Below are 23,259 nucleotides of genomic sequence, written 5' to 3' on the forward strand. Positions count from 1 at the left end.
TCCTGAGTTTGGATCATAAGCTGACACAGGGCGTGTCTGAGGCAGAGCTTTCAGCATCAGCCATTGGGCTGCATCAGCCATTGGGCTGCAGCAGCCCCAGGTCCAGGAGTCCAGAGGCTCTGCACCCAGTGCTGCAAGCCAAGCACACTGGGCGTTACCTGACCATCAGTGTTTAAGAAACTAAAGAGCAGATGAGGATCAGAAAGTGGCTCTGCCCAGTGACTTGAAATTACAGATCTCAGAGGCCAAGACAGAACCTGTCATCAAGCAGCTGGTGTGCACCACAGAATCTTTCAAAACATCTTATGAAACCAGAAATTCATCCTACACTGCTCTACCTCTGGAGGTTACAGCTCCCGATAACCAGTATTTCACCAGGACAGTTTTGTTATTGTTATTGTTTCAATTCCCACCCTACAGATCATTAAACTGTAAATCTTAAAAACTGGCACAGAGAGTGTGTGCATACAGATACTGGAGCTTATGGGGAAAACCAGCTTGTAAGAGTGAGCATAAGGGAACCAACCTCTCCATAAAAATGTGATCATTTTATGAAGTCAAACATTTATTTACTATTTGTATACATTTGCTATAAAATGGATTTTATTTTCAAGTTCCTTTTTAGAAATTTTCTGTATGGTCATACCACTAGACATCTGGAAAGCCATATTCTATGGGCTTTTTTAGTGATTTTTTTTTTTTTACCTCTACTGTATAAGTTCTATTCCCAATAAGCTCAACAATTAGACAGGATAAATACTGATAGAAACAGATATAGGAAAAAGGAGGTCAAAAGAAAACCAGGGACACTTCCCTGGCGATCCAGTGGTTAAGACTTTGTATTCCAACACAGAGAGTGTGGGTTCAATCCCTAGTCCGGGAGCTAAGACCCCACATGCCTCTCAGCCAAAAAACCAAATCACAGAACAGAAGCAATACTATAACAAATTCAATGAAGACTTGTAAAAAAGAAAAGAAAGGCCAACCACCAATGACCGAGCACCTCCTATGTGAAGGTGCTGTGCTCCAAGCTTTCACAAAATGTATCTTATTAAACATGCATACAGTCCATTGGGTGGGCCAGAGACCCTCTTTTTTTACAAAGCAAGAAACTGAAAAAAGACAAGCTTAGCACTTGTCCTGAATCACAGGCCCAGGCGGGGGGGCCTGGTCGTGAAGTCAAACCCAGACCAGGAGTCCAGTGAAATGCTCATTAAGGAGCTGCCTCTCACTGAGATCAGGCAGTGGCTTGTGCCATCTGTTCTTCGGCTCTGACATCGTTTTCAGATTCTGGTCTGCACACAAAGTACTTGTGGAGATGGAGCATTTCAAACTTGACAGCTCTATTAATACTACTAGGCTAATTTATATACTTTTTGTCCTTTAAGAGAAAGCATGTGGTTTCATGGAAATTATCCATGGCTACAAATTTGGAGGAAAAATGCAAACTGATTAAGAGCTGGGATTCCAAACTACAAACAGAAAAAATTGCTCGAATGTTTTAAGTAAGTGAATCATCTTTCATGACATCAAAGGTTAAATCTAACGCAGCAGTCAAGTTGCCAAACCACTACTTCCATTTTTACATACACAGAAGAACTTGGAAAATGTTCATCGATGATGCCTAACTAGAAGACAAGTAGAAAGTGAACTTTGGGGGGAAAGAATAATGAAGTAATTAAAACTTAATACAGAAGAAAACTAACGCAAGGAGATAGAATTAATTTCTTGTCCAGGTAGAGATGTCAAAATAAAGGCATTCTGGGGACCTCCCTGGTGACACGGTGGACAGGAATCCAACTGCCAACGCAGGGGATATGGGATGGATCCCTGGTCTGGGAAAATGCCATGTGCCACAAAAGAAGTAAGCCCTGGAGCCCAACTACTCAGCCTGTGTGCTGCAACCACTGAAGCCCACACACCCTGGACCCCATGCTCAGCAATAGGCGAGGCAACTTCCATGAGAAGCTCATGCACTGCAACAGAGAGCGGCCCCCACTCGTCACAACCAGAGAAGAGCCCGCACAGCAACAAAGACCCAGGGCAGCCAAAAATAAACATTCACATTTAAAAGAAAAAATAAATTAAAGAAGTATTACTCAGAGAGACAGAATTCAGCCAAAGAAATCCAGTTTCAAAGAAATCACAAGCTTAAGCTAAAACAGCTTAAAGACGAGACAAAGTCACAGCAGAGTCGAGGAGAAACAAGGTCTCAAAGGGACAGGTCAGAAAAATCAACCTGTGGACATCCTCCAGATCTCACAGCCTGGACCTGAAAGAAACTACCGAGAGGCTTCTCCCAAACCTGAAGACAACCCCCCTAATTTACACAATGCTACAAATGTCAGTTACAAAGCTAAAGGAGCTTCTCTAGTGTCAGTGCAGTACCAACACCACAAAGCACATGTGAATCACCCACACGAGAGAGACTGAGACACTGCTCTGCTCTCACTGAGGGAATAAAGAGGGGCTCAGTGGGGACAGAGCCAAAAATTGCAGGAAGAAAGATTTACAGAAATGGGTCAGACTGTTAATTAACAAAAATACTATGTTATTTTCTGGGTTTTTTTTTTTTTTTTAATGTTGGTGATATCAGGGTTTTGCTTTTTATATTATCAGTTTTTAAAATTTGTCATGTATTGTAATATCACCTCCCATTTTAAATATTCACTTCTCTAGTAGAGGAAAAACAAAATGCATTCAAAGAAGTGACTGTGAGACCCAGGTAGAGATGCAAAGAAAACAAAATCAAATAAGTCTGACTAAAAACAATCATGAACATTGTGGACAGGCTTGAAGAAATATCACAAAAGAAACTGGAAAGGCGATGAGCCCAGAGATAGTGATAAATATTACAAAGGCAATCTAATATACACTTAACTGGTGCTCCTAGAAAAGAGAAAAAAAATAAATGGAACAGAAAAGTATGCCGAGATATAACAGAAGAAAACCTGCCCTGATATAAAGTGATTTAACATGAAGATTAGAAGTTCTTCCACATTTAAGAACAAATGAGAACAATCAGAATCAAGACATATCCCAATGAAACAGCAGTACTACAAGCATTCAAGCAGAAAAAGCAAGCTTGGAAGGTGAGGGGGGCTCTGCTGGACCTCAAATTATTTCTATACAGTGATGCTTTAGGCCAAAAGGCAGTGTCTACAGGGCTCTTACAGAGTGCAAATCAAGAATTTTATATCAACAAAGACCACATTCAGACATTCTCAGGCATATACAATTCAGCCAATCAAGAAGTAAAGTGCAAAAAAAAAAGTGAAATCAGCAATTCAAGGTTGGCAAAACCATGGAAAATAATTAGCAATTATTAAACTAGAATTGAAGTTAAATACCTGTGGGAGTTATGATTATAGAAAAGAACATGTACTTATAATCTTGAAATTAAAATTATAGTTCGGAATTTATCACAAATGGAGGAAAGAAAGGTGGAAAGAATAAGCATGCTAATTTACTCTTATAATAGGCAACTACCTATAACATAGTTCCAAAAATAAGTAACCTTCTAAAGCTTTCTGTAATCCTTTTTCTTCGCTTTCAAGCTTTAATAAATTCTCTTGTGCTGAACAAATACTTACCCAAAGTTCAGTACTCCAAAGTTCCTATTTCAATGCAGTTTCTTCTTTTGTTAAATTCAGCAAAAACAAATATATGGCTACAAGCCCATTTTTACAAAATTATTTCTATCCATCTACCCACTCCAGTGTTCTTGCCCGGAGAATCCCAGGGACGGCAGAGCCTGGTGGGCTGCCTTCTATGGGGTCGCACAGAGTCAACACGACTGAAGCGACTTAGCAGCAGCAGCAGCAGCCAACTATTTATCTAAACAGAAAATGAAGCTTAAAATGATGTTCCCAAATATTCACACTGTGTTTGCTATGTGGTGAGATTTGGGGTTTTTTCCCCCTAATTACTTTTTCTGTTTGACTTTAGTACTTTATTATTACATAAAAATTCATGATGTACAGGTATCAATTTTACAAAAATAATCAGACCATAGTTCTTTTTAAGCTGAAGAATTAAATTCTTGAGGAGCAGTGTCATATTCATCTGGAGTTTGTAGGAAAGAAGAAAAAAATAAGTCACTAAAATAGAAGACACAGGCAGAGTCTTTCCAGCAAAAAGGAAACTCACTGTAACAGCAGCCACTCTCCGGGGCTGGGTGACTCCCACCACTCTTCCTTCAGCCGTCCAGCCAGCTTCTGCCAGGTACTGCAAATAAAAGCATGTTTCAGCACACACCTGATACCACTTCACCAGAAACAATCTACCCCAGGATGACCCTGGGTTAAAATTACTGACAAAGGAAATAGCAGATGGTTCTTGTTTCAGCAGATATTTTAAAAATTATTTTGCAAATGAGGGATCTGAGGTTTGGAAATGTGAGGTCATTCACTTTAAGTTCATAGCACATGTATAATAAATTCAACATTCTAACTCCCCCGTCTTATAAAATGTCCCATTCTTCAGCTGCCCCAAGGAATAAAAGAACTATCCATGGGTCCCTCAAAACCCTGCTAAATCTGTAGAACAAAGAATTTTAAAGTACATACATGGACAGTTCAATGAATATCATCCGTACAAAACATTTTAACCAGAGTAAATAAAAACAATTACGATTTTTAAAAAGACCAATAAAACATGTCATTGCAAAAAATTAGATTTTAAATACATGCAAGTATTCCACTAGATATTATACATTAATATCTAATATTTAATATTAATATTTAATATTCATTAGATTATCTAATTTATTTATTTGCCACATATACTTATTTCTTAGTTATTTGATTATATGCATTTTTAACATGTTTTTGTAGTGTCTAAATTGTTTTACAATAAATACATATACTACTTCTATAACAGAAACAAAAAGATTAAAAATACTGTTACATGTATCTGCTTGTTTGTTCAAAAGACTAATAAAGGAAGGGCAAACTAGAAATTAAAGAGAATGGTTTTCTGAGGAGGGTTGGTAGGAAAGGGGTGGAGAAAGGGAGAAACTGAAACAGGGGAGCAGAGACAAAGAGCGGCAATGCTCTGAGCTGACCTTTGTGTGCAGCTCTGACTCTCAGAACTAGAGTCATGTTGCATGTACTCTTCAAATACCCAAACAAATACACGAGAAAAGCAACCAGATGTCAAGGGAAACCAAAAAGAAATGCAAACACTAACAAATGACCCTATCTGTATTACAAATAACTGACTGACCACCCTGGAGAGGGTAGAGAAGAAAATCAACCTAGGATATTGGAAAACAGAACCTTGATGAAAGTCAAAGACAAAAAGAACAGTACCTCAGTGCTATAATCTAGTTAGTAAATGTTAGGGGTACGGGCTAGCAATTCTGGAGCTATTTTATGTGTTCACTACAGTTGGGCCACCTGACGCAAACAACTGACTCAATGGAAAAGACCCCGATGCTGGAAAGACTGAGGGCGGGAGGAGAAGGGGACGACAGCGGATGAGACAGTTGGATGGCATCACTGACTCGACAGACGTGAGTCTGAGCGAGCTCCGGGAGTTGGTGATGATGGGGAAGCCTGGCGTGTTGCAGTCCATGGGGTTGCAAAGAGTTGGACGTGACTGAGCTACTGAACTGAACTGAGAGTTTAAGAAATAATAAATACACTGCAGACAATGAGAATGGAGTTTCTCACTATGGAAGAAGAGTTACAGATAAGGAAAGGCTACAATGAGTTCTATGCTGTTGGATTGGAATCCATGAAGTATCAGCATAAATTTGTGATTTTTAACATACACACAGATTGGCACAGATATATAATAAGTGTTTTTACGTAGGAATCTAATACTTCCCTGATAGCTCAGTTGGCAAAGAATCCGCCTGCAATGCAGGATCTTCCTGACCCACATGGTAAAGAATCCACCTGCAACGCAGGAGACCTTAGTTCAATTCCTGGGTTGGGAAGATCCCCTGGAGAAGGGAAAGGTTACCCACTCCAGTATTCTGGCCTGGAGAATTCCGTGGACTGTATAGTCCATAGGGTCACAAAGAGTAGGACACAACTGAGTGACTTTCACTTTCACTTCACTTTAATAAGTATATTATATATATTTAATACATATTATATATATACATAATATATGTACATAATTAAGGAAGTCCTAAGTCTGCCCACTGAGTCTGCCCACTGAGACTTACAGCAAAGACACCTCTGTAACAGTGAGCACTCTAGCACCAAAATACTGATTTTTAAACAGCATTTCCCAATAAGAGGAATCAGGGCTCCTTGGAGAGGTGGCTGACCCCAAGGTTAGTGCAGGAAAAATAAAAGATGAGCATGAAACACTTTCGGTTACTAGAAAGTAAGGAAGTGTTCAAAAATGAATGGAGTCTTTTAGAAAGAATACAGGAGCCAAATTCAAGGAGCTCCTAATGACCAAAGCTGGACCATTTTGACCAACACAATAAATAATTATAGCATTGGGTTTTAACCCATACAACAAAATAAATCACCATGAGTTCATACTGATATACAAAAATAACTGGATAAACAAACAAACAAAGGAGAAAGGACAGTTCTTCCTTACCGGAGATGTCACTTAATAAAGGCAGAAGGGAAAGGGAGTAAAGTCATCACTAGGCAAACACCTGAGTAAGTGCTGCAGACAAGATCCGCTCAGGGCTGCTACGACCAGCGGGTGACAGTGTGAAAGGAGCAGAATATCTGCAGGTTAAAAATATCTCCTCCAAGATACTTACAACTACAAAGAGAAAAACTTTACAGGTGAAACCTGGGACCTTAACAAAGTGATCAAATAAACCTCACCAGATGAGACTTTTTAACATTTCAGCTCTCTTGATACGAGGCACCAATAAGGACACATCATTTCTATGGGATTCTTGCCAAAAATCCAAGCTCATTCTAATCATGAGAAAACATCACATAAACCCAGACTGAGGAACACTCTATAAAATAAATGCCCAGTACTCTTCAAAAATGTCACGATCATAAAAGATGAAGAAAGACTGAGGAACTCTCACAGACTGCAGGAGACCAGGGAGAAATAACAACTAAATCCAATGCAAGAATCTGGATCTTCTGAGAAAGAACAGTGGTGGGAAAATTGATGAGATTTAAGTTAAGACCTACAGTCTGCTGCTGCTGCTGCTGCTGCTAAGCCGCTTCAGTCGTGTCCGACTCTGTGCGACCCCATAGACAGCAGCCTACCAGCGTCCCCCGTCCCTGGGATTCTCCCTCCCTATTATTAATGTTCTACGTTTGATTACTGTATCATGTATGGGAAGTGATGTAAGGGGTGTAAGGGAATTTTGTATTACTTTTGCAACTTTCCTATACTCAAAAATTAGCTAAAAATAATAATTTAAAAATGACTGTAAGGAACAAATTGTTTTAGATAATGTAGGGTTTTTGTCATAAAAACTGTGAATACAAAATACTACCAATCACCCCAACCAACACAAATGCAGAAAGACAATTATAAGAATAATGGCTAAGACTCACCAAGCACATCACTAAGTGTCAGCAACTGTCTGGCATGCATAACCCAGTTTAATCCTCGCAAAAAATCCAATTTGGAAGGTACCAGCATCATCAACAATTAAGAGATGAGGAAACAAAGAGGTCATAGGACTTGTCCAAGGACACAGATAAAAATCTAAGAGTTGGGATTCAAGCTCAACAAACCAAACCCACATATAGTTCAGTTCAGTTGCTCAGTCGTGTCCAACTCTTTGCAACCCCATGAATCACAGCAAGCCAGGCCGTCCTGTCCATCACCAACTCCCGGAGTTTACCCAAACTCATGTCCGTTGAGTCAGTCAGTGATGCCATCCAGCCATCTCATCCTGTCGTCCCCTTCTCCTCCTGCCCCCAATCCCTCCCAGCATCAGTGTCTTTTCCAATCAGTCAACTCTTCGCATGAGGTGGCCAAAGTATTGGAGTTTCAGCTTCAGCATCAGTCTTTCCAATGAACAACCAGGACTGATCTCCTTTAGGATGGACTGGCTGGATCTCCTTGCAGTCCAAGGGACTCGAAAGAATCTTCTCCAACACCACAGTTCAAAAGCATCAATTCTTCAGCGCTTAAACTACATAACCAGGACACAATTCTACCATCCAAAATAAAACACACTCATTTGTGTCAATCTCTTAGTAGTAGTGTTAAGGCAAAGAAAAACTAAGTCTCTGATAATAAACCTGACCATGAAGCCAATCTCTCAATATATCTGAGATTCAGACTTCTGCTTGCTTATGTTTGCTGACAAGTGGAAATACAAAGACGCTGCAAATGTAGGTATAGTGCAGACATCAAAAGGCAGTGGATGTCACAGAGGGAGACTGTGGAATTCCACCTCAGTTCTCTCTGCTCTTTTTAAGGGTCATCAAATCTGTTCTTCTTGTTGAGCAGTGGGATTAGGAAGAACTCCACTGAAAACTTTAACAAAAATTGCAGCAAAGAACTTGTTTTCACAGTCCACTGTTTTGACAGAGCTCTAGGAAAAAAATATCATCTAGCTTCCACATACAGTTTGTGAAATTTCAAAACTGGTGCAGGGTGCTAGGGCATGCTGTACTTTTCCAAGGAAAGATATTACATAAATCTAGCAAAATAGTTTGTTGACAAAAACTTGCTTCATATTCTTGCCATGACCTTCAGTTCCTCAGTCCTTCCAATTCTCCTATGCTGTAACTCAAATTTAGCTCCCCAAGAAGGTGGAAACTGTGACTCTCTCAGAGAAGTGGAACTGAGTAATAAGGAAAAAGAGGATAATCCACAGCAAGGAGAGCAGGTATTTGGGCCAATAACATAATCAATCACAAGCCTCTAGTCATTTTCACCAGCAAAGCTTAGAAAATTCACTGTTTACCATTTATTCCTTTGTGTTTTTTTGCATTTTGTACCATGAATAGATCCCCTATTCAGAAAATACAACACTTATTTTAAAAATACAACTCCTAGAATTTCTCTGGAGGTACAGTAGTTGAGACTTTGCTTTCCCATGGAGTGGGTGCAGGTTCGATCCCTGGTCAGGAAGCTAAGATCCCACATGACTCATAAAACAGAAGCAATACTGCAACAAACTCAATAAAGACTTTAAAAATGGTCCACATTACAAAACTCCTAAAACAATACAGGTCCTTAAAAACAATTAAATTCAAATGCATATGCCCTTTGACCCAGCAACTTATAACTACTATATTTATTCTATAAGTATACCTGTATATGTATAAACTGAGACAGGTGCCAACTGACTCACAGCATCATTGTGAGAACATAAAACTGGAAACAACCTACATGTCTACCAACTGGAAACTGGAAAAATAAATGATGTAGAATCTATGCAACTAAAAAGAGGATGATACGCTCAGTGGAAAAAGAAAATAAACAAGGTGCATAAAACATGTACAGACACTACCATCTGAATTTTCAAAAGGGGAAGAATATATATATATGTGTTTTCCTGTAAAAATTATCTTTCTGTGTAAAACCAATAAAAAAAAATCTCTATCCAAGAAAACTGTAGCATCAATTACATCTGTATAAAAGAAGTATCAGAAGACAGGACAGGGAGGTGGGAGGGAGGGGACATACGTATGCCTATGGCTGATCCACGTAGATACATGGCAGAAACCAACACAATATTGTAAAGCAATTATCCTCCAATTAAAAATAATTTTTAACTGTTAAAAGAAAAGAAGATAGGGAAATCTTCCTCTTTTTATATCCTTTTGTGTCTTGAATTTTAAACCATGTGAACCTATTAAATATTCCCCCAAAATTAAAAATACTAAAATAAAACTTAAAAAAGAAACTCCCTATGTTTGCTGCCACACTGCCAGGCTGGATCGTCAGACCCCAGTTCTTTCTCCCCTTCAGAACATGCTTTCCTGGACTCAGCCCCCCAGCAGGTGCGCTGTGACCCCTGGCAGCCAAGCCTTGCTGGGGGCAATGACCAGACGGTTGCACTGTACTGTATCACTGATCCAGGTGTCTGATACCCATCACTGTGGGAGGACTCCACGCACTGCCACCCTACTGCAATCAGACCTGGCCACATCATTTGCTTTGACCAATGAATGTGACAAGTGTCACTTCCAGGCCACAGTTTTAAGCGCCAGCTCATGACCCTGTCATCTACTACAAGATCCACAAGTCTCCGACAGGAGCTGCGCCATCATCCTGGGTCCCAGTGACCATGTGTGAGCAACCCACACCTTGGGTCATCAACCCCAAAAGACCACACAGTATGAGGAAGAAAGAAACCTTTGTGCTCTTAAGCCACAGAGATTTTCAGGTTCTTTGTTATCCTAACAAAGTTTATCCTCAGCTGACTAAACAATCACACCAACTAATGCAAAACAAACTAAGATCATCTAATACCATGTGGCCATTAACCTCTGTTCTACACTCCCCATCTCACCACTCTCTACGCTGTCCTCAGCAGTAACATGAAGATAATAACAGTGCCTGTCTCACAGGGCCACTGAGGATGAAACAGTATGTGTAAAGTGATCCCTTTATGTAGCACTTATAATTACTACTTATTGTTACTTGGTTTATTATAATTATTATTAATAACCAATAATCACTCAGAAATGTAACACGGCCCTTTTCCTGTGTCTCTAAGAAACAAATAATATGCTTGGGTTTTGTTTTGTTTTTTTAGGTGCTAAATACTCTTTTATTTGATTCTACACATAAACCACACTAAAATGCCTTTCATTAAGTAAAAGGCAATATTTTAGATAAGAGAATTTTAATTAAATTGGCATAGTTAAGACCAAAAAGATAAAGTGGACATTGTCAGTGTCTCTTCAACCCTTGCCTTAACAGACTAATTGAAACATACCTGAATCTTGTTCTGTTCTATGTGACAGCGAAGGCACTGTCTCAGTATTTTAATATATTAATATAATCAGTTCTAGAAATCTACATAACCAATCCTCTAAAGGGCTGGAGAAGGCATTCACCACCTCCCTGAAAAGGTTAATATTCCTTATTCACATTCAATCATCGCTTTAGAAGAGGAAGAGAGTGACAATACGTGTTGAGCCAGAATTACTATCAAAATTCAAAAAGCTGATCATATTCATTTAGCCACAAACCAATCTTATTGAAATCAGGATTGTCCAACAGAAACATTCCATCAGTCATGCATGATCTGAATTTTAGTGTATGAGATCAATTTAAATACAGTACACACAAAAATTCATGAGACATTTCTGTTTCATAATAAATAAGACAGTGGCCAACGATTACTCATTAGTAGCTTTTTTGAGATAAGTTAGCAAGTCTTCCCTTTCTTCTCTTTAATGTCAGCAAAGGTCATTTTTGTTCCAGGGATGTATTTCTTGGGCTTCTCCAAGTATTACATCAGCATCTCCTCTCCCCAGGTGATGCCCTGGTTCCTGCTGGCGCTGGTGTAAGAGAATCTAGCCGCCTGACCTGTCTTTCACTCAAACGGACCATGGAAGTTCGGCCCAGTTTTGTGCTTGCCTCTCTTTTCCACAGTAGAGCAATGGGCACACTTCTGAACAAAAACCTCCCAGTCCTTCTTGACATCACCCATTTTTAAATCATTCTTTCTTCATGCACACCTGAGAGGTCCCTGCTCACAAGCTGAATGTCCTGCTCTCTCTATGCTAGGGTCTTGGTACCATCTACTCGTATGTTCTCCCTCCAGGTCTCCCGTCTCCGCTCCTCTGCTGTCCTTTCCCTCTGTCTACTATTCCCCAGCTGCACACTAGATCACCTGGGGAACTTTTAAGAAATACCTGTGTCAGGGCCCCAACCTACACCCAGTATCGTGTTGGGCAAGAGAAGCTTTACTTTTTCTTTGTAAGAGTTCAAAAATAGGCAGAACTAATCTACAATGCTAGAAGACAGAATAAAAGTTATGCTTGTGTGTGTATGCTTGCGGAAGCAGGAAGAAACGGCAAGTGTCCACAAGAGGACACAGGGCCTCCAGGGTGCCAGTGATGTTCTATTTCTTGATTTGGGTGCTGGCAGTACTGTATTCACCTGCGAAGGTTTACCAAGCTACAGTTATGATCTATGATATCGGAAGTATACGTATTTTATACTTCAAAAAAATCTATACTTAAAAGGGAAAGAAAAACCTGCAAGGACTCTTATCCCTGACCACTTAAATATCATGCCTCACCCTCCAAGTCGCGGCTCTTAAGACACACTTCGACTTCACCCTGTCTTTCCACTCTTGATCCTACCTGACCACTCTGTTGAGCCCCAAACACCTCTGCACTCCAGTATCTCCACCCACAGTATTCACTGCATGAGGACATCTTCCCAGCCGGTTCCCACTGATCGTTCAAAGTCTATCTCTTTGTCTTGTTTCCCCCTTTCTTTCATTTCAAGATTAAATGCCATTTCTCTTACAAAACCTTTCCCGATCCTCCTTTCCACTTCTATCCACAGCAGAAATGATTTGGCCCTCTAAGAGAGATTTCTTCCATAGCATTGTATAATTCTATAATACACTGTCCATTTTTATTCACAACTATAGCAGCATCCATCTTACCCCTCCTCTTCTGCCTCTCATGCAGGAGACGTGGGTTCGATCTGCAGTCTGGCAAGATTCTACATGCTGTGGGGCAGTAAGCCCATACATCACAATTACTGAGCCCATGTGCTGTAAAGCCTGTGCTCCATAAAAAGAGAAGCCATCGCAGTGAGAAGCCTGTGCACCACAGCTAGAGAGGCTTGCTGCAACTAGAGAAAGCCTGTGCTCAGTAATGAAGACCCAGCACAGACAAAAAGAGAAAAAGAAAGTGTTGCAAAAATAAATAAATATATACTCACTTGTGGAATCTGTGTGCTTTTCCCACATCCTGTTTCTCCAATTATCACTACTGTCTGATAGTTTTCTATCAAGTATAATATGTGATTCCTCAGCTGAAAAAAAATATAACAAAACACTGTAAATAGACATACATTTTCTCAACAGACCTAAACAAAGATATTTAAACATTATGAAATGAGCTATTTGCCAAAAGAAAGGACATTTTCAAAAGGAACTACCAAAACATATTCCAAATATCTATCAAAATGTATCTCAGGTACTGTTGGTATAAGGCAACACAACTGCAACTGAATATAATAACTTATCAAAATATATAACGCACATACTTCTTGATTCAAGAATTCTACTTTTAAGAAGTTATCCTAATACATGTGAACAAAGATGTATATACAAGCATGCTCATTGCAGTGTTGTTTGTAAGTACCAAAAATCCAAACAGCCTATATGTTTATCAACAGGGGAATGATTAAACAGTTATGAAAAGACTCCAATAATGGAATAATATGTAGCCGTTAAAAAGAACAAATGCCTACTTGTACTGATGTGGAATGGTCAATGAGGTCTGCTATGGTAAGAAAGCAAAATGCAGGACAGTGTGATAATACACTACTATTTATGTTTTTTAAAAAAGGGTAAATACACATATGCTTCTTTACATATAAACTACTTTGGGGAAAAGCAAAATAAGGCACTGGTAACTGTACTGTCTCCAGGGAGGGGAAGAAAGTGGGGGGCAGGGAGCAGGCATATGAGGAACCCCTTTAACTTTGTGCAATATGCATGCATCACGTTATTTTTCATTTACTAGCTGGTGAAAACAAAAAGAATATGCTTTCATCTCTGCCTCTACAGCCAAGTGCACAATAAAGCACCTACACATTACCTCTGTATTTCAACTGGGCCTTCTGTTACCCATTCAGTGGGAGAAGAAATGCTATTTTGGCCACTGGAAAGTCACAGACAACTCCAAGATCCCATGTACTCAGCTTCAGAATGTACTTCTGTACCCACATTTGATAACAGACACACCCACTGATCTGTAAAGTCATGATGATATTCCATAAATTCCTGGTTTGAGGTAAAAATCTGCCAAATTCTCCTACTCTCATCACTGTTCAACTCATCTGACTCCACAGAAGACTGAGACACATGATGCTGCCTTATTGCTTAAATAAGGTATTGGGGTGTTTGGGGGTTCCAATTTAGCATTATTTAGGGTCTAAATAGGAGAAGGAAATGGCCGCCCACTCCAATATTCTTGCCTGGAGAATCCCAGGGATGGGGGAGCCTGGTGGGCTGCCGTCTATGGGGTCGCACAGAGTCGGACACGACTGAAGCAACTTAGCAGCAGCAGCAGGGTCTAAATATGTAATTCTCCAGTTTTAGTGTAAAAATCTTTTAGAATATTTTTATTATCGATTTAACAGATATTAAATAGATATTTAACTATTTGTTAAAAATGAAGATTCCTAGCTCTACCTTCAGGGTTTCTGATTCAGCAGGGCTAGGGTAAGTCCAGGAATTTGCCATTTCTGCAAACACCCAAAGGGGATTCTGCTGCAGGCAGTCTCATGACTCATCTCGATGCTTTCCTTTCAATTGCCTGGACTCTGCACTTTCTTTTGGGTTAGTTTTAGGCAAGGAAAGATTTGGGTTCTTTGCAACCATTTTGGTAACTGATATCTTGTCAATCCATCTGCTGAATGGATGAATGGATGAATGGGTGGGTGGTCAAAGACAACTTGAAAGAATTCGAATACAGACAGAGACACACATGGCATTCTAGGGAAATAACATAAGAAGATGGAAATAAGCAAACTATATGAACTCTATTCAAGAGGTGCTAGAAAAAGCCCATGAAAGGCTCCAGGTTTGATTTGGAAATGAATTACTAATACGAGATGTAGTGAGGGCCTTCAACACAGAGTCAGTCTGGGCTTTACCTAGGAGGCAGTATGTGCTGTGTTGCAAGAAAACTGGGCAGTGGTATACCAGAGTGATTTAAGCGTGAAGAAATTGAAGGCACTAATTTACTTCATGTGCTAAATATGAAGCAATGCAAATGCATATTTGCACACAAAATGATGTGTGACATTCAAGAGAGAGATGACAAGATGATTTCCAGTTTAGAGACTGGGAAAATGATGGTACCACGAACAGGTACAGGCAGGGAAATAGAGGAGAGCTGGTGCAGAGGACCAGACTGAGCTTCAACGAGGTTTGAGTTTAATGGAATAAGAATACAAGCTTGCATTGCAGTGTCCAGGGCCCAGAGAAAATGACAGCCCATGGGAGGCAGCCAACTGGAATGTCACCTTGAAATGGCACTGGGGAAAGGGGGAATGAGCCTTAGATTTACTGCTGCTTTAGTTTCAACTTCTTTTTTTTTTTTTTCTCATTAAACTTTTTTTAGTGGGTCTCAAATTCTGTGACAGATTTTTGGTCAAGTTGTTTTCATTAAAAAGTACTGATTTTAAAAACTAATAACTTAAACTGCCACACACAAAACATATGGTCCACAAAAACATTCTCCTCAACTTCTATCTTTAAAGAAGTTTTAAGTTTTTTAAGTTTTAAGTTTTTAAGTTTTAATGGGGGTGTGGTGGTGAATGAGTTACTTTTATCATTTTCGTCTCCTGTGCTGTACTAGGTCACTTTGGTCATGTCCACCTCTGTGCAACCTCATGGAGTGTAGCCTGCCAGGCTCCTCTGTCCATGGGATTCTCCGGGCAAGGACACTGGAGTAGGTTGCCATTTCTTCCTCCAGGGGATCCTCCAGAACCAGGGATCAAAGCCGAGCCTCCTGCATTGCTGCGATTCTTTACCGGCTGAGCCACCAGGGAAGCCCTAGATTTATCTTTAACATCTTATGAGATTACAACTGTGCTTAAACTCTGCTTTGATTTTTATCAATAACTTACACCTCTCATCTTACCATTTTTAATTTGATCAATGTTACCATCCTTGTTTTTTTTTTTTCCATCTGTTGTTTCATTTATTATATTTTACAAGTACAGCTGGTGGATGAAGAAGAGTCCAGAAAAGTAAATACTCAGTAAACAATAATTAACCTTGTACTTAAATGTGCATAACATGTCAGGTATTTTACTAAATAATGCTCCATGTAGATTATGGCATCTGGTCCTCATAACAATCCTATGAGGTAGGTCCAATATTACAGACAGGAAACAGAAGCTCAGGTGCTGAAGTAAGGTCACACAGCACACAAATGATGAAAACTGCCTTTGAACTCTGAAGTCTAGCTCAAGTCTAGACTCTTCATCACAGCTCCAACTGTGTCCCTCCATGCTGAACCTACAATCTTATCTTCTGAGGGTCAAACTGGTTTACATTCACATATGATGGTTGAGGTTAATCATCTATAGAAGAAACCCAGAGACTGTCAGTACAGGAGTGACTAAGATGTCTGGGGTCACAGAAAAGTCTGATGGAGGTGACTTGGCTACATTCAGAAGGCGGCTGCTTCATATCCATTTGGACAAAAAACGTATTAATAAAAGAGGAATTTTTAGCATAGTCTAGACAAAGAAACTCTCTAAGAGCAAGAACCTGACGGCTTTCACCCAACACTGTACAGGAGAAAAGACAGACACCAGTGCTGATGGCCCCACCTACTTGAGTCGTTCGAGGGGCCTCATACGAGGCAGTGGGACTTCATCACCCTACATCAGGGGCTACAGGAAATAAATATCCTTCAACTGTATCTAAACCGCCTTTGGCTCTGAGCCCACTTTCTGATTATGGCTTGACTTTCCATGTGGACTTGGCAACAGGGAGAAAGTGTGCTTATGGACTGTATTCTCTGTACTGGAGAACCATGGCTAACTGTAAATGAATATACTCTGAATTCTAGTTTAACACTTTGGTTTCTGACAAGATGAGTGTAAGTGCATTTCATGAGACTAATAAAATCATGCATTTGGATGTGCACGTGGTATGTAATAACCACACCCAAATGCCATCACTCTCCCCGTGGGTGTTAACCTCTTCAACAGAAACCACCTGCTGCTGCTGCTGCTGCTAAGTCGCTTCAGTCGTGTCCGACTCTGTGAGACCCCACAGACGGCAGCCCACCACACTCTGCCATCCCTGGGATTCTCCAGGCAACAACACTGGAGTGGGTTGCTATTTCCTTCCCCAATGCATGAAAGTGAAAAGTGAAAGTGAAGTCACTCAGTCATGTCCGACTCTTCGAGACCCCCTGGACTGCAGTCCACCAGGCTCCTCCATCCGTGGGATTCTCCAGGCAACAGTACTGGAGTGGAGTGCCATTGCCTTCTCCGGAAAGAACCTGATATTTCTAATTAATCTTGTGTCAAAAAATATGCCTTAAAAAAGCTAAAATTGGCCATATGCCAGTAAGCTACTGAAAATGGATGCATGAAAGTTCACTGTGCTGTTTTCTCTACTTTTCTGTATGTTTGAACTTGTCCCTAATTGAAAGCAAAGAGGGGAAAAAAAGAATGTCACTTCATTTCTTTCAGTTTTTCCAATATGCAAGATCTAATTGAAAAAAACCTTAAGGACTTTCCGGATTTATAAGATTAACACACACAAGTATTCTAAAGACACCCTTCAGATAGGCCATCTCTGAGCTCACTGCATTCTAAAGGATCATTAACAGTAAGGAACATTATTCACTTCAGTGCCAAGTATTAAGCCACTGCAGGCTGCTTCGGGCCGACGACTGAACATGCTTATTCAATGTACCTTGAACACTGGCAGCTTCTGCCTCTGCTGCTCTATAGAAAGGGCAGCATAAGGGTTGTAAACAACAGTTGTTGCCGAGTTTTCAGCTAGACTTTGTCTCTCTTCAGAGATGCTGACACCTGGCCCCTCTGTACCTGCAACAGAAATGTTTTTGGGTTTTGTTTTTTTTTCAGATTCTCTGATACAAGGAACAGGAAAATTGTGAGAAAATTACAAATTCAAAGATGAAGATATACAATGGAAGCCATGCGTTTTTATTTCAAACCACTAAGAGTAATTTCAGGAAAACATTTAGAAAGGTACCTGTGAGACTACAGAAAAACATCACACTGGTGTCAAGAACAGAGGAGATGGCAGTCCCACTGGGCTGCAAATTGTTTACACACAACTGTAGGTGACGGAGGACAAGGTGTTGAGTTCTGGTCACCAGGCTGGGATTATTACCAAACTCTTAGTAAAAGTGGTGGGAACCCACCAGGAATTAGCTGAAGCAAACGAAGAATCCTAACACCGTACAATGGCAGCAAGGTTCAGGGTCAAGGGGTACCAGGGACTCAAACACCGCCTGGCCTTTCTCCTTCTTTCTCTGCTCCTCTTAACAAGCTCCTTTCTGGGCTGGGTTCTCTACAGGAGCTGGAATCAAGGCTGCAGCCAATGCCAGAGCTCAGGCTCACAGTTCCTCCACCATTCACTCACAGAACAAAGATGACTGTGCCAGCGATACAGCAGTGAACACTACAGATGCAGGCCCCACCTCTGAGCAGCTGACTTGCTTCTCTTATTCTTCCTTCCAAAGGAAGAGGACTTAGAGCATGAAGTGGCGATGGAGAAAGACCCAGGGAGGGGGACCGGGAGTCCCAGGTGTGTGCTATTTGGAAGGTGGGGACGGCTTTCTTTCCCCCGGTTTAAGGCCATTGCCCTGCCCGATCCAGTCAACCATGGCCCTGGAATGGGCTACAACAATTGGCAGCTTCTATTTGAGTCACAGAACTGAAGTGGTTGGGAAGGAAGTGCTGGTCTACTATGCTGAGCAGATTAGACACCAGATACCCACAGTGGCTTCTTCTTTTTTTAATTATTTATTTGGCTGTGCTGGGTCTTAGTTGCAGCATGCAGGATCTTTAACTGCAGCGTGTAGGACCTAGTTCCTTAACCAGAGATTGAACCTGGGCTCCCCTGCATTGGGAGCAGGCATCTTGGCCACTGGACCACCCAGCAAGTCCTACCACAGTGGCTTCTTGGTAAGAACAGTAACAAACTGGGACTCAGGGAGGAAAAGAATAGGGAAGCCACATCCTGCCTGTTTGAAAAACTGTTTGAGGTCCTATGGATTTTTAGCCTGAAAAGGAAAATGCCTTAGGAGTAACATGGGTTCCATTTTTATGATCAGCCTCTGTAGTCTGTCACACCAAATTGTTCGTGCATCCCAAGACAGAACTCAAGAGTTGTAAGTAAATTGTACAGGGTTCAGAATTCAACTCAACATAAGAAAGGTATCTCTAAAAATAAGACTTGTTCAGCACAAGAGACTGTCGCCTTTGGGAATTAATAAAAACCCTCCCTAGAAGTTCACAGCCCTCTGTGAGGGGTGCTTCAAGAATAATTACCCAATACTATCATCACCCAGGTTTTCTGAATGCATAATCCATGATGCTATGTAAAAGTGCAAAGGTTTTGTGATCAGAATACTTAGCCCAGTGATTTACTTTTACATTTTTTGAAGGGTCCCAAACCCCCCTGACAATCTAATAGAGCCTATGAACTCCATCTCCTGAAAAATACACCAGGGATAATTTATGAGAACACAAAAACGCTGGAGGTCCAGAGACCACCCCCAGAGCTAAGTTCAGAATCACCGCTGTAGCTCTCTGATCCCTTTTCCATTCGTTTCTAGGAACATAGTTGTATTCCGGAGGTCCAAGACCGTCAAAAATCAGGTAAGTGGGGCACTACTATATTGTTTTTGCCAAAATGTTGACCTTCCTTTCAACAAGATAAAAGAACAGGACTTGGAACAAAGCCTGCACTCAAAGAGGCACATTTCCTTTCCTTTCTCCCTTTATTATCACTACATCGGATTAATTCCTTGTGATCTTCACTCAAGAAAACTAGAGCAAAGAAATAGCTTATCTTCATCAGCTCTGCTTTTATCCTGAATTCTCTTCTTTTCAACACATTTTAAACCTTTATAGCATGCTTAGAATCTTTTAACATTGCTCCTACGTCTCACCTCCTCCCACTCCAAGATTTAATCCACCCAGGTGTCTTCCTGACTACCCCAACCCTCCTGTCTCTAACCTATAGCCAAGTTCACCTCGGTACATGCGGTTATGAGGTCTTTTACAAGAACAGGTGCTGTCAATCAATGAGGAGCACGTCTCCTCCATACAAAAGACTCCATTCAGCCAAACTAGGACTGCTTCCTGGCTGTCTATACATCCCATGGTCCATTCTGGCTGCCTAGGGTTTGTTTTTCCCTTGGGAATATTCTCAGTGCTTAAATGAGTAACAAGTTTGTAATTCTTATAAATTATAAAGGCCTTCACCTCTCCATCTATAAAATAAGTTGATAACAGCACACCCCCTCCCCCTCTTCAGCATTCCTTCTAACCCAGTTTTTCAGTTTAAGTGGTGATCCATCAATGGGTTATAAAACTCATGAACTTCTTTAATATGCTATGCGACTCAATTATTTTGGTGTTTGGGATACTGCTGAGGCGCCATCCCACTCTGCCTTTGTTCATGCTAAACTAGAAATCAAACAGAAGTATCAGAGTGCATTCCAAAAAGCACTGTTGTTTTTGTGCAACTCTCTTCAATTGTGTGTGTGTGCACACACACGTGCGTGCGTGCTGGATCACAGCACATTTCTTGCTGTGTATCAGATCAAAAACTCTTCAAAGCTGTTGCTATAAAGTGTTTGCCAGACACGTGGTCAAACACTGATTTATCACTAAATATCTGTTGAATGAAGGAAGGAAAATGGCCAGGCCCTTCTGATTCACTTGGACTAACACGTCAAATTTTTTTTTCCCTACACAAAACTCAGGCAGCTCCTACAAAGATCTTAAAGCAGAGATCACAAAATGGTAAAGATCACAAACTATGAGGTCCCCAAACATGCCTTCGTTAAAATGTTAGAAATCATTAGTTTAAAACATGTAAAAACTTACCATTCTAATCTGGGTGTTGAGGCCATGTGACAACCTTTGGGTGGAACCACACAGAGCTTCCTGCTTTAGACAGGATATTGTATGCCTCGGGCTAATTGACACAGTACACACTCGAGTTTGCCACAGTTTCTTCCTCTCCTTACTGCTTCCACCCGGCTGCTGCACTCATTTAGATTGTCCAACAGGCCCCTGTAGCTACCTGAGCTTGTGACTCCCAGCCTGTAGGACACATGTTCCTCTACCCTTATACCCAGTCTCAGTCACTTCCCTGACCTTCCCTGTGTATTTCTCGTATCCTGTTTTCACACCTTCAACTTCAGTTTCCTCATCTGTAAAATGGAGTAATACCTCCATCACAAGACATCGTGACCACTTAATAAGATGACGTAAGTAAAAGTGACTAGCACAAAGTGTCCAGTAAGTGTCATCAAATTCATTACAGTTAATGACAAAACAGTTTACCTGGACCAGTGGTTCCCAAACTTTAATGCATACTGGAATCACCTGGAGATCTTTAAAAAATACTGATGCTTGGTTCTGAGCCCCTCTAGACTTCTCATTTCGGAGAAGGCAATGGCACCCCACTCCAGTACTCTTGCCTGGAAAATCCCATGGATGGAGGAGCCTGGTGGGCTCCCGGGTCGCTAAGACTCGGACAAGACTGAGCGACTTCACTTTCACTTTTCACTTTCCTGCATTGGAGAAGGCAATGGCAACCCACTCCAGTGTTCTTGCCTGGAGAATCCCAGGGACGGGGGAGCCTCGTGGGCTGCCGTCTATGGGGTCGCACAGAGTCGGACACGACTGAAGCGACTTAGCAGCAGCAGTAGCAGACTTCTCATTTATCACCATGGAGTAAAACTGAATAGCAGGAGTTTTTAAAAGCTTCCCAAGTGATTCAACTACACAGCAAAATTTGAGAACCACTTACCTAGACAGTCACCGAACCCAGAAATCTGAGTCATTACTGACCTCACCTTCCTCTGTATCTGCCTCTAAAACGTCTCTCCAATTAGGTCCCTCCCTACTGCTCACACGCCAGAATCGCGGGTTTCAATATCCCTCCTCGGTTTTAGCAGCATCTTCTCTTAAGGGTGTCCCCGACCTTAATTTCCTCCCCTAAGCATTTGCACACTAATGCCAGTTATCTTCCAAGAATAAACTAGATCATGTTATCTCCCGCTTAAAAACAGTGAAATCTGAATTCTTACATGAAGACTTCTCACGATGACGCCCCTACCTACCCTTCTGGCTTCATGTTCTGCCACGCCCCACGCTGTGTTGCTGTTGTTGCTTAGTTCGTTGTTGTTTAGTTCCTAAGTTGTATCTAACTCTTCTGTGACCCCATGGACTGCAGTCTGCCAGGCTCATCTGCCCATGGGATTTTCCAGGCAAGAACACTGGAATGGGTAGTCATCTCCTTCTCCAGGGGATCTTTGATCAAATGAATCTGTGTTTCCTATGTTGGCAGGCGGATTCTTTACCACTGAGCTACCTGGGAAGCCCCGCCCCAAAACATATCCTACCACTAAGCATCCCCATGCTACTCAACTACTTTGGTGTTTTGGACACTGCTAAGGCACCATCCCACTCTGCCTTTGTTAGTGCTACACGCTTTAGAGTTCCATTCTCCTACCTCTCCATGGCACAAAGCCTTATTTGTGCTTCAGCGTTCATCTGAAAAAATATCACTATCTTGATGAATGATATCTTATCCACACATTTAACCTCTCCCTCTCATCTATCTGTGTGTGCGCTTACTCGTTCAGCCAACTCTGTGTGACCCATGGACTGGAGCCTGCCAGGCCCCTCTGACAACTGAATTCTCCATGCAAGAATACCCAAGTGAGCAGCCATTCCCTTCTCCAAGGGATCTTCCCAACCCAGGGACTGAACCCAATTCTCCTGCATTTTACTGTCTGAGCCACCAGGGCAGCCCTCCTCTCTCCAATACTTCCATGAATTATAATAGTTAAATATGTATCTAGGGCTAAGAGCTTGACATGTATTCTCATTTAATCCTCAAAACAATCCTCTGGGTAGGTTCTTTGCCCAATTTACAGACAGAGTAACTGTGATTTTTCCCAAATCACCAAGTTAGAAAATGGCAGTCAGGATAGTCTCGACAGTCTGATCCTAGCAGAGCTCCTCTTCCTTACCACTCCCTTTTTCTGTCTCACTTTAAAATCTCTTAAAGAGGATATCCAACTTCGTATTACAATTGAGAGAGAGAAAGCATAAATCTTGAGAGCAGAGCCTTGGTCTAGAGATATTTGTCTCCTGACCACAAGGCTAGGTGTTCAGTAAGTAAAACTACAGTGAAAGAGCGAAACAATGGAAGAGAACTCTGGGAGTAATCCCATGTTCTTTAACCAAAAGAGTATCTTGGCCTGATTTTCAACAATTTATTCAGACCTTTATTGTACTTAACACTCTGACCTGTTATTAAAGGCTCAAAGAGATAAAACAGAGAGTATCCTAACTGGATACTCACTACCTAACTGGACTTTAGTTTTGGCTGCAAATAAAACT

The 23,259-nt window shown here is 41.1% G+C and overlaps 1 protein-coding gene across 1 annotated transcript in view; it reads right to left on the reverse strand.

Annotated features, from left to right (window-relative positions):
- DHX35 (DEAH (Asp-Glu-Ala-His) box polypeptide 35) overlaps positions 1-23,259 on the reverse strand; it is a 69,946-nt gene that overhangs the window by 45,449 nt on the left and 1,238 nt on the right. Inside the window, exons 2-4 of the mRNA XM_010829147.1 lie at positions 17,555-17,688; positions 12,823-12,915; positions 4,150-4,227 (exon numbers count right to left, since the gene is read on the reverse strand). Coding sequence (XP_010827449.1) covers positions 4,150-4,227; positions 12,823-12,915; positions 17,555-17,688 — 305 coding nt within the window. The remainder of the gene's footprint in view (positions 1-4,149; positions 4,228-12,822; positions 12,916-17,554; positions 17,689-23,259) is intronic.

Source organism: Bison bison, unplaced genomic scaffold (assembly GCF_000754665.1).
Source record: "Bison bison bison isolate TAMUID 2011002044 unplaced genomic scaffold, Bison_UMD1.0 scf7180017864500, whole genome shotgun sequence".
NCBI lineage: Eukaryota > Metazoa > Chordata > Mammalia > Artiodactyla > Bovidae > Bison > Bison bison.